At 36.3% G+C, this 13,384-nt stretch overlaps 1 protein-coding gene across 3 annotated transcripts in view; it reads right to left on the bottom strand.

Moving 5' to 3' along the window:
* LOC139965766 (uncharacterized) overlaps nucleotides 1-13,384 on the bottom strand; it is a 90,047-nt gene that overhangs the window by 21,702 nt on the left and 54,961 nt on the right. For all 3 annotated transcript variants that reach the window (XM_071968454.1, XM_071968453.1, XM_071968455.1), the window contains exon 4: nucleotides 7,182-7,327. In XM_071968454.1, coding sequence (XP_071824555.1) covers nucleotides 7,182-7,327 — 146 coding nt within the window. The remainder of the gene's footprint in view (nucleotides 1-7,181; nucleotides 7,328-13,384) is intronic.

Genomic DNA, 13,384 nt, shown 5'->3' with positions numbered 1-13,384 from the left:
ACAGTTTAGAGAGTGGGATAGTTAGACACACATGGTACAAATAATATGAAAAGAATGTCACATGTTGAATACACACACACGCACGCACACACGCCAGCACGGTGGCAAACGGTACTGAGCTTTTGACATTGTAACCAATAATACATTACGAATAATTGACTGGAGACTAATGTAGTAGATATATGTACAATATCATTAGTATTTTGCCATTAACAACTCTGTACTATCACTTAAAAATGTGATTTTCTTTCCTAATAAGTAAAGCAGTCATTTGAAGTAATAGGTCTGCTTCCCTGTCAGTGCTTAGGTATATCTATATGCAAATGAACCAACAAGTTTAATTAGTATACATTGCTAAAACCTGCATAGCTAGTGAAGATATTTCAGGTTGTTCATAAATCTTCAAACAGCTATGTCACCCTCCTCCATCCCTCACCCCCCCTCCTGATGCCCCTCACCCCCCTCCTGATGCAGCCCAGACGGAAGAAACAGGACTTACTTCATGTGTTTTGTTCTATGATAATCACAAACACGTACTGTTTGCCTATGGCAATTAACATACAAATATTGAATGCCTGATGAACGTTCGTAGAAAGTAGGCTAACGTTATTTGGCTAACACTATAAATATGGAACGAGAGCAAACTTAAGAAGCCTACAGACTTCACAAAGTTCTCATAAACAAGGGTGGAAGAGGCACAGTAGTGGGGCATTGACTCATAAGTAAGTCAACAAGGACAAAGAGCTGAAATGTCAGAGATTTGTAGACTATATAGATGGAAACTTTAATCAGTCATCACATGTTCAGAGTGTATTTAACATATTACCAGGGAATGCTGAACAGGATGGGTCAAAACTTTTGAAGTATGATGGATGCCAAAAATGGGCACTTTTAATTCATTTAAAAGAGGAATTTTGTTGGTCTTTCATGAAAGGAGAGAGCAAATGCCCCATGCCCCTTCCCTGGCCTTAGCTCCATTGCACCTTCACTTTATAAGACCGCATGCCAATGAACTTGTTGAAAGAGAGTCCAAAGAGTGGTACATTAAGAAGATGTCTCTGAACTCAACATCTCCGATTTCCTTCATTCTACAAAAGCGCAACAATTTATGAAAGTACATTAAAAGGCCCTGAGGACTCTTGTGTTTCAAGAATTACAAACACTATTTGTCACTTTAATACAAAGAGAATTTTTTTTGTCATGTATGCTGGATGTAAACAGAAGGCTAGAGCCTTTTTTTGTAACTATGAACATCATACTCTGGAAAGAGTCAATAAAAGTCACTAACTGTCGGAAAATATTGAACGGTTTGACAACTACAGGTGTAATTTGCAGGCAGTTTCCAGACAGAATGGGAATTTCATATTTCCATGAAATTCATGTGTTTTTCTTTCATCTGATATGTTATTTAAGAAAAGCTTAAATCATCATTAAAAGGGGTAATGTGTTTGCAAATAGGTAGGACTTTCATTACTTTCATTAGTATGAATCATATTCTCTTATTGGCAATTTGTAATCAAGAAAATTAATGGAAGACTTTGAATGAAAGATAGGACCTGTTCTAAAAAGAATTTTTATTTTACAACTTGTTTTTATTTTAACAGGTGGGCGGTGGGGTTGGGGTGCCACAGATATGGCAGAACAAGAGTGTATAAATTGTGCAAAGACAGGTAACGAAGGGAATAAATAAAATTTGGCAATATTTAATATTATTAAACAGAATTTCAGACTAAATTCACAAAATTTTACCTTCCAAAAGCATTCTGAAGTGATGACTGACCTAAAGTTGCTTTCATTGCAAAGTGATAGGCAAGCTACGTTCTATACAAGACTTGTCTCTTTTTCCTCTTCTTTGTTTTCTAATTTATATTATGATTAATATCATAGTTTCAGTTCCACGAAAAAAAGAAAAAAAAAACACTGGTGTGCTACCATAAATCTGAGGTATTATAAATGTTTCTCATTTTCTGTTACAAACTGCTTCGTTCTCAACAAGAAAAGAATATTGTAGAATGATATTCGAGAACAACTTGAAGAAAAAAATTAAAAACTACAATACAGATGATAATCTTCTACAATATTGAACTGATGCGAGCGAGTTAATACTGCCATTAAAAATGCATGTATGAACTTTTAATGAACTTTGTCTCTGTTCCTTCTCCAAGGATTTACATAAATTCGTAAAAATAATAAATGATGCATTCAGGTACTTTAACAAGTGATCAATGATAAGTAGTTTAAATTACGACTAGGATGACCGACGTTCTACATCGGTGATGCAATAATTGCTCTTCAAGTAACCTCAGTTTCAAGAAAATATTCGATACAAATCAAATCCTCCAGAGACCAATCAATCGCAAAACATCTTTCACAGATAGAATTTCATCATCTCTCGCTCTTTTTCTTTCTCTTTTCTCTCTGGAGATTCAGCAGTTGCTGCCTCCTAATCTCATAACTTGCTGCTCACATCCATAAGTACCACTTAGTGAGCTGTATATACAAACCTTTTGGTAATGAATCTTGGCTCATGCGAACATTAAACCAAGCACCCACTGGGGATGCTGTTATTACTGCAGATTATGGCAAGAAGGACATGCATGATTTTCATGAGATCAGGAAGGACAGAAGTCCACAGAAATGTTTTCGGTGATATATATCACGTTTTGTCGCTTCTGTGCGTAAACTACCATTAAAAACACAAATGATCTCTTTCGTGTCATAAACCAGAGAGAAATTTCCTTCAAGATGAGTTGCAAGTAAAATTGTAACTCTAAATGCCTGTAAAGGTACTCGAAAGACTTTCAAGTCACGGTCTAATATCAAAGCTACCCTTCTGCAATGAGTCTGAAACGTTTAGATGTTCAGACCAGATTTATACCGAGTAGTATTCACATAGTTTTTTCTTAGGAATTTCATTGTAAATCTATATTATTTCTAAAATTACTCCTTCGTTTATATATATATATTTAATTATATTCATATTTAAGGTGCGTCAATTTTATTCTTCATATTCATATTTTAAGGGGTTTTGTCATTTTGTTAATTAAATTTACTTTAAACTCACTTTTTTCTTTTTTAGGAATTTCATTGTAAATCTATATTATTTTAAAGTTATTCCTCCGTATATATTTTTTATATTAATATTTAAGCTGTGTCAATGTTATTCTTCATATTCATATTTTAAGGGTTTTGTCATTTTGTTGTCGTTGTAAAGGGCTCTTAACATGCTTAAGCATGAAAAGAGCGCTGTATAAATTTGGTAAATAATTATAATAATAATAATAACAATAGTGGAGACAGGTGAGAGTAGTGTGACGTCAATCATCAATTTTTTAGGGTTTCATCTTCATCCCAAATTTTGCAGCAAGAAAGACCACCCTTGAAGCAATATTCATGTGGATATTGAGCCCATCGGAATACAAGACAGAGACCTCTTTGTTTCATGTCTTAAAATCCAGGATGGCAAATCTTTTCCTTTTCTTTACAATTTGATATTTTAACGACAGATCAATAATACCGATGGTCTACAAACTAAATAATTCCAGAGCCAAATCAGAAAGCTGGAGTCGTCGGTCTACTTCTCAAGATTCATGCAATTCTCATGAGTATATTGATCCATAAACGAATGAGAGAGATCTGTCCAACGTCAAAATGATGAAAAAAGATGAAAACAGTCTTCAAGAGGTTTAACAGACAAGACCTTTTGAGATTTCGTCCAGAGTTCGCAGATGCAGTTTTATATGATGATGTTTTTTTTTACGAGATTTCAAGTTTGACGTCGTCTCTTATTCTCTGGGTGACTCTCCCTGTGCAATGATTTCTCTTTAGTGATGAAATTTATCCTTGTGTCACATCTGCTTAATGTCAAATGGATTCACTTTCATGCTTCTCTTTGGCTGCTACACTTTGCAATGAACAATAACAAGATGGTTTTCCATCCTAAAACTGCCATCAGTAATGAAGGGATAAACAGATCTGAACCAACGTTTGCCATTGACCTGATTTCAAGATGATGTACATGTTAGGCAAGCAATAGCAAACATATGGTAGAGTATCCATCATGATAAATAGAACAGGTAGGGGGAGGGGACGGGGGGAAGGAGGGGAGGGGAAAGGAGGGGAGGGAAAGGAGGGGAGGGAATGTAGAATGGGGAGGGAGGAGAAGTGGAGGAAGGGGTAATGCAAGTGGACTTTGCACAATAAGCAATACTAGAATGCATTCAAACTTCAAAGAGAATGTCATATTACCCCCATTTGTCTCACATATTGATTCACAAAGAATTTCTTGAAATAGGAAATCCCCTTCGTTTTCCAAGGCTATTTGCAACCAAGCAATGATAAACACATATATTAAATGACCCAAGCTACCTGTGTTTGTAGGTACAATTTACCTATGAGTATTAGTGAGCATGTACTATGCATATGTACCTATGAACCTATGTATGTACCTATGAACCTATGTATGTACCTATGAACCTATGTATGTACCTATGCCCATGTACCTATGGGAAACAGTACCTATCAGTATTAATGAGCATGAGTAAAGGACCTCACCTGTTACAAATAACTGGCATAGCATTTTTTTTTCATAAATTACAAAATTCTTCTACGATGAAGCAACTCAAAAATAAACAATCCTAAGGTCAAAATTATCATTCCTAGGATCACAATGCAATTTTTACTTGGAATACCAACCATGGGACATACCGGTCAGGTAACACAGGAAATAGAAGCCCTACATCATGACTACAGTCAGGAAGTTGTGTCAAAAATAAAAAATAAATTTTCCACTGAAATCCCTTGAAATAGAAATATCATAACTTATAAGGGGATGAATTTTCACATACTACAGAAATAAATGACTCCAAATTTGGGGAATTACAAGAGTTAAAAAAAGATGAGACCAAAAGGTCAATGGCTGTAGATCATGATGTAGTACTTGAGCTTTAAACTTTGGGCAAAAAGGAAATGGTGTCTGATGACTCCATACATGTATGGTAGTAAACGTTGCAGTAATCTTGAATGGGGCTAAATTACTGCAGTGCAATACGTATGTAGCAGTAACAATAAACATTGTAGTTGCATTGTGTTTAAATATTACATGGTAACACCTCCAGTTGGTAGTATACGTTGTAGTAATCTTGAATGTTCCCAAATTACTGCAGTGTAATACGTATGTAGCAGTACCGTTAAACGTTGTAGATGCAGTGTGTTTAAATATTACATGGTAACACCTCCAGTTGGTAGTATACGTTGTAGTAATCTTGAATGTTCCCTAAATTACTGCAGTGTAATAAGTATGTAGCAGCACTGATAAACGTTGTAGTTGCATTGTGTTTAAATATTACATGGTAACACCTCCAGTTGGTAGTATACGTTGTAGTAATCTTGAATGTTCCCAAATTACTGCAGTGTAATACGTATGTAGCAGCACTGATAAACGTTGTAGTTGCATTGTGTTTAAATATTACATGGTAACACCTCCAGTTGGTAGTATACGTTGTAGTAATCTTGAATGTTCCCAAATTACTGCAGTGTAATACGTATGTAGCAGTACCGTTAAACGTTGTAGATGCAGTGTGTTTAAATATTACATGGTAACACCTCCAGTTGGTAGTATACGTTGTAGTAATCTTGAATGTTCCCTAAATTACTGCAGTGTAATAAGTATGTAGCAGCACTGATAAACGTTGTAGTTGCATTGTGTTTAAATATTACATGGTAACACCTCCAGTTGGTAGTATACGTTGTAGTAATCTTGAATGTTCCCAAATTACTGCAGTGTAATACGTATGTAGCAGCACTGATAAACGTTGTAGTTGCATTGTGTTTAAATATTACATGGTAACACCTCCAGTTGGTAGTATACGTTGTAGTAATCTTGAATGTTCCCAAATTACTGCAGTGTAATACGTATGTAGCAGTACCGTTAAACGTTGTAGATGCAGTGTGTTTAAATATTACATGGTAACACCTCCAGTTGGTAGTATACGTTGTAGTAATCTTGAATGTTCCCAAATTACTGCAGTGTAATACGTATGTAGCAGTACCGTTAAACGTTGTAGATGCAGTGTGTTTAAATATTACATGGTAACACCTCCAGTTGGTAGTATACGTTGTAGTTATCTTGAATGTTCCCTAAATTACTGCAGTGTAATACGTATGTAGCAGCACTGATAACGTTGTAGTTGCATTGTGTTTAAATATTACATGGTAACACCTCCATTTGTTAGTCTGCAAGTTTGCAAGGTATGCTATCAGTGTATAAACTATGGTAGATAAGAGTGCAGATGTATAGGAGACAGGTAAGGGAGTAACAAAGTAAATCCACTTTCGTTTTGCGGAAAAAAGTGATACATCTGCATTTTTAAGGTTGTACTTTCATGAAACATTTTATCCATTTACCAGAATTATAGGACAAACTTTAATGCAAGCAGGAATGTAGCAAACAATTTCACTTCGTTAGTAACAGTTCCAAGCGTAGGACCTTAGAAAGTACTATTAAATCTATGCTAACTGTAATTTGGTCAAGATTAATATGCCAGCACTTACTGTAGTTGAAAGAAAAAACTAAGTCATAAAGCAAAATCAGAGGGTTTGATGTTTTATTGATGTTTATTACCTATATGTCCACCGGTTCAAGTCCTGCTCCAGCCTATTATTGCTTTAGTATTCCTTTTAAATTTTATATATAATTTCCCAGATCAGTTATCTGTATCTTATCTACTGAAAACTAAGTCGCAAAGCAAAACCTGAGGGATGTTGATTACTGCTATTAACTACGAGACATGTGAACTCTAAACGTCTCGTACTACTGTACACAATCACACAACAACATTTCCATTTACAGCAAGGGTGAGGGTGGGGGGCTGGGGGTAAGGAGGCTCAAAAACTTAAGCAGGTGAGGGACGTGAAGAGGAAGGTGGAGAGGGATTACTTCTAATTTGCGCTCTATTCTATGGTGCAACTTTTAAATCCCTTTCTTACCAACACCTCCCCCCACTCACCTTTTTTTTAAATTTCAAGTTTGTATTTCTAAATGAGAGAATTTTCACTCAGATATATGCAAATATTTCTCACCATCTCAAGCTTCCCCCCCCCCCACCCCATCCTCCACTTCCCAACCACCTCTCCCCACATACTCCATCATCAACCAGCCAGCCATAAGGTTGTAGATTTACCTTGTGATGAGTTGGGCTGTTAGGTCCCTATGGCCGCATGTAGAGGCAGCATGGAGGGGCGTCCACATTTCTCTGTCTTGGATGTTAACGTCAGCGCCGTTGTCCAGCAGCACCTTCAACATGTCTTCTCTGTTATCGATACAGGACTGCAGGAGAAAAACGATAACACAGACACAAAAAAAAGTTGTTAATTCTGATTTTTGAAGGAATAAAGTCATTATTGTTTAATTTTCACAATTTCAAAGTTTGGAAGGTGAGACATTGCAGTCGAGACTGTCCTTACTCCATAGCATTGTGAAGGATTGGAGACATCAGCATATTTATGAAACAGATCAGTAACAAGAGGAATGGAGTCGATTCAACAGTAAAATTTAGTTCATATAATGAGGTTTATTTTTTTGTTCTGAGAGAGGGTGGGAGTAAACATCACACAATGATGATCTAGTATGTAGTAAAGTTTTACAAGCAGCTGGGATCAACCATAAAATTACCACCCAAAAGTGAAATTGTAGGAGCGTTCTGTACCTCTATCTCTCCCTCTATCTCCTCCCACCCATTCATTGTTAGGCACACTGTGCGAACTATAATGCATTCAATTGTATGTAGAAAATGCAGAATCAATCACAAAATTTTCTACCACCTGTAACCTGTACTGTTCGGTTGACACCAAGAAAAAAACAAATTCTTAATCTTTCCGTGTAACTATTAAAATGAACACTGTGCTACTGCTGTTGCGTATGTTGCCAATTGCAAGTCCTTCAAAATTTTAACAAAAAACTTCCCGATCAGTTTTCTGTATCTCATGATTCTCATCTACTCAAAACTTTCTTGTTTTCTTTCAAATATCTTCGTAAATTTTGCCTCCAAGAAGACATCATGAGACAGTCATCAAAACCATCAATTTCTACGAAAAACTGGCAAATTATTAACAAAATCAATAATGAATATAATTATATAGTTATATAGGGCGTCTGATCTATTCATGATAAAATCAGAGCTTGCTTCGGAGTGAATGTAATTTGCCTGTTTCATTGAATCCAATCTCGGTTTAAAATCGTAAAAGCAAGATTTACTTTCTTACAATCCAGATAAACTGACCTATAAGCCTTCCATTTTAAAATATTCGTCATCAACTGCGCATTATTACTACTCTCCTTTCATTGGTTGACAGAAACCAAGTTGCAAATTCAGAAAAGATTGATTGTTGGCAGGAAAGCAAATTTACGGGTAATCTTACAGAGAGAAACAAAACAATTAGTCCAGGTACGGTAGAACTAGGAAGGAAACGCTGTTCCAGTTTTCGGGGAAAAGTGATTAAAATGGTACTGTTTAACCCTAAGGGAATTCGAAGCAAAAATGAAAACGGAGCAATCTTAAGACAAAAATGCCACAAGAGAATTTCAATGCTAATCCACGAAAAAAATCCAACAACAAAGTGACTCATGAGTAATGTTTCGTCAAATTTCATCTCAAGTATTATGCATCATAGTAACCCAAAAATTTGAATTTTGTTTAATTTATTTATTTTATTTTTATTTTCTATTTATTTTTTATTATAATTTTGAAATTTGTGGGTACACATGTGTTATACTTCTATGAAAAGTGTCCGAACGGCAAAATGGTTGAGAACTGAATCAAATTCTGTCATTATTAATCTCACCCAATTCCATTCTTCATTTGGGTGAAAGAAAATCTAGAAGGACGTCTTAATTAGTTTGGTTTATTGCAATCTTATTGTAAGAAATACTCACATACAGTTTGGAATTTCTGACCAAACTGAACAAGCTACTTTATAAAGTACGGGGGTAGACTTGTTTACATGCTTGATCTGCTAAACACAGTTGAAATTAAAATGAGCTGGAAGTTGATGATTCATCAAATATATTTGCTGGTTTGGCCATCCAGTTGGGACTATATTTTTCTATATATACTGTATGTATTTTTTAGACCCTTCTGCAAGCAGGAACTTGTGAAGAAGCCTCATTGGCTTATCAAAGCCGCAAGCTGACCGAAGTCAGTCTCTTAGATTCATATTTAACGTCCATGATTATGAATTGTCACTTGTCAACAACTCTGTAACTGGAAGACATACATTAATCTTGGAGTGACTCAAACTGGGACCTTATGATTGGAAGGCACCGGCGTTAACCACTGGGCTAACATTCCTTTGACAGTATTAGCAGTATGAATATCACTTTTCTATGGTTAGGAACTGTTTGTATTGTTAGTTATTGTGCTTTGGAGCACTGTGCAGAAGGACAGTATGCATAGAGTGGTAATAGTGTTAGGAAAATGTCCCAGCTGGCTGGTTTGGGACTTTACAATGCCACAATACTTCCCCCAGATATGTCCAAAGATATGGTACTGTAAATAATCTAAATTATTGTCCTTTGTTTTCAGAAGAGCTAAGTACAGTCCTTTTGTTCATTGAAATGGCGAGAGATCTACCTCATACCTCGGTATTTAAATACCAGTGGATATTACATTATGTGTCTCCTACAATTTCCTATACCTACTACTGTACCTCAAAAGTACAAACATATGGTTTGGGGAGTAGGGTACCAGTGGAGAGTAGAACATTCACCACCTCTTACAGGTTTGTCCTTTGGGAATCTGGAGTTTAATGGTTATCTTGTGCAAGAGATTTCATGTGAAAATATTAATGTAAGGTAATGCAATAATTGATAGCGAATACATTTACAGGGTAATAAACTGGTCCAGCATATGGACACCTTATCTCCAACAGATAGGGCTGGTTCTCTAGTATGACAAACTCTTTAGTCAATTACTATACTTCATCAATGTAAACTGGCTGTTGTTGTATCTTTAGTCTTTTACTGTACTTCATCAATATAAACATACCCCTGCGGTCCCCCTGTTTTCTCCTTCACCCATCCCCTTAAAGAATCAACTGGCTCATTAGTTAGCAAAGGCCTCTGTGTGTTGACATTACTGTTGATAGGGTACACTTACAGAACTATCTTTTACTCTACATCGGTTCAGAGCTGGTAGGTAATAATTTCCTGCGCCCGGCCTCTAACATGAAGGTTGACACATTCTACGGCGTCCACGGCGAATGAAGACACAAGCTGCCATGCAATCCAGCCAACACTTCCTTGTTTATCCACGCTGAGCAGCATGACACATGACATCCAAGGAAATGATCAATTCAGCAGATACCGACTTTAACGGGGATTTAGGGAGGACTTGATGAATATGAAGTGAAGTGTAACCTCCATCATAATCATCACAAACCAAATGTCTCTAGATTGTTGAACGCAAATATAATCATCTGCTCTACCGCAGTTAGATACAGTTAAAGGGGGGGCGGGGGACTCTTTCATAAACACTGACGTAGCCAGGAATGGGAGGGTGAAGGTGGGAGAAAGTGGGAGTCCTAGTTAGCAACTGGCAACTACAAAAAGTAACACAACTGGGAGGATTAAATCTTCCCATTTCTGCCCATTCTTGGCGAACTGCTTGTATCCAACTTCATATCGACAAGGATGTAAGCGGCCTTCATAATATTATTCCTTTCACGTCATTAATTATGGGAGAGTAAGTCGAGCATGTCAACATGAAGCTGTGAGCCCCACTGTATTATTATTCTTGTAAACCTACGATTTTCCCCTTCAGCGATTTGCAGACTTTGCAATTATAAGACACAACCCCTCCTCATGTATAGTTCCGTCAGAAACCTGATTCTTCTGTTCCAGCCAACTCTCCAAGTTTATTCTAAGTTTCCATTTAATCTGATTACAGAAATTAAACACATTATTCATTCTTAAGTAACTCTTTAAGTGGCTGAAAGTAATTAAACACATTAGTCATGATTAACAAAAGGGTTACAAAAGACAGAAGAAAAACACAGTCCATGACGTTTACGGGATTAATCAAACGTTAAGTTTCGCCGTAAAGTCAACCAGTTTATTTCCGTCGTTAGCATCGATCTGTCACAGCCGATTTGGCATTTGATAAAAAAAAACTATGCCAAGGATCTTTAAAGTCAGAAGTAGTGAAAGACTACTTTTAAGACAGAAATGCAAGTCCTAGAAATTAAGTAAACCTCAAAGATCTTCTTAAATTATATAAACTAAGAAAAAGAACCTATTACTTTGTATCTTTGTATCTGCTCTTCTTTTTATTACTGCTATTGCAAAAAACTCATCTACCTCTCATCTACCTCTCATCTACCTCTCATCTACCTCTCCCAATACAAAGAAATTTAGATAGTAAAAAAAGCGCTCCATGTTTCAATAGTCACTGGAGAAGGTACAAGCCAAGTGTTGCGGTCCACGGATTGGGTACAAACCATAAACTGAAGCCCGATAGATCAATTCAGACCCACCTCTCCGGTAGATGGCAGCGTAGAAAATTGCACACCGTACTGCTACAGCTTAAAACCTGTACGTATTTGCAATTGAGTGTCACACAGAAGCCTAAGCTGTTATTCTCAAGGAATAAATTAGCATCAAGCAATAAAAACATAACGTTTTGTCATCTCTGTTCTAAAATACGGAAATCAATATGGTTTTGTGTACCTAAACTGCTACACATTTTTGGAGCGGTGTAGCAATTCGGTCAGATTGGCATATAGCAATGCAAATGCAATACTGGATCAATATATCCCCTGGATGTTCACAGGTTGTTATAATGGTATAAAGTGCAATGTTGGAGAAGACATCTACAGCAGGTATGAGCAAAGGAAAGCTCCAAAACTTAGCAGTTTGGATAATTATATATGACAATACTTCTGACAAATCTGTATTCTTTATACATACAGTACACATTCTCACAACTCTACCCTAGCCTATAAACTGGTAACAAATCTGTATTCTTTACATACACATTCTCACAACTCTACCCTAGCCTATTAACTGGTATCTAATCTGTATTCTTTACATACACATTCTCACAACTCTACCCTAGCCTATAAACTGGTATCTAATCTGTATTCTTTTACATACACATTCTCACAACTCTACCCTAGCCTATTAACTGGTATCTAATCTGTATTCTTTACATACACATTCTCACAAATCTACCCTAGCCTATAAACTGGTAACAGTGTTGCTCTTTTGCCACCTATGACCCTCTCTAGCACCTCTAGTGTAAAAGGAGTGATTCTGAACGAACAAACACATGTTCAATATAAATGGAAAATTTCAAGGATACTTACAAATGCTGTGTTGTTCGTAGAGTGAATGGAGACTACAACAGCTTTTTGTTCAGTTTTGAAACTTTCCATGAAGAATGGTAATTTTGGTTGATGAAAATCTATGCAATAAACACATGTATATATAGGGCTTCTGCTCATGTGGTAGAGTGCCTATATATGGGGAGACAGGTAAGGGTGGTATGAAGTACCTTAGCAGACACTGTTTGTTGCATTTCAAAATTTCACAAAAGCAATCCAAGGAACTGATTACAAATCTGTGAAAAAGTAGCTTCCAGGGAGAGAGATGGATCATGGATTTCAAATTACTGGGCACAAGTTTACAAATTGAATGATTAATTCACAAAAGAAACCTTATTACGTGAACATTAAAATAGCGGGCGATTGCAACATGTTTCTGTACAGTGAACACTTAGTATTAAAACGTCTTACTCGAGTTGACTTTTTCCAGAGGGTGCCATTTCTAACTGTGAGGTTATACTTCACACTAGATAAAGTTGAGCTACAATGAACGGGCAAAATTTAGACATGGAGAGCTCTCAGGACCAAGTAGAAGGTTGCTAAATGATGATATCTGTGGTAAAGATAGGTGCAACTTATCAGCATATCAAAATATGCAAATTATAAGCACAAGGTAGGCCTCATGAATAACTAATGTGCATGTAATTTAGTTCAAGAGGAATGAAATGGGGCCAACCTCTGTAAATTATACTGCTAAATATAGAAAGACTTGGATGTCCACCTCTGTGATGTCAGGTTTAGAATTTTTTTTCTTTCTAAAAACTAGTTTCTAACATCACACTTTAAAGCTAGATTGATACTTAAACTGCTGAATTCAGTCATGCTGAGTTTTCTCAGGACTCACAGTAATGCCAAAATGCGATCATTTCTCTGGATATAAGGTAAATATTCATAATAACATCTCCTAAAACCCGTCTTTTGAAAACATAATAAAAGAGGTTAATTGTGGAAGTAACTAATGTATGCATCATTCTCATCAAGTCTTGTAGTATTATACATGTAGTTG

Source organism: Apostichopus japonicus, chromosome 3 (assembly GCF_037975245.1).
Source record: "Apostichopus japonicus isolate 1M-3 chromosome 3, ASM3797524v1, whole genome shotgun sequence".
NCBI lineage: Eukaryota > Metazoa > Echinodermata > Holothuroidea > Aspidochirotida > Stichopodidae > Apostichopus > Apostichopus japonicus.
This window is presented reverse-complemented; position numbering and strand designations above follow the sequence as displayed.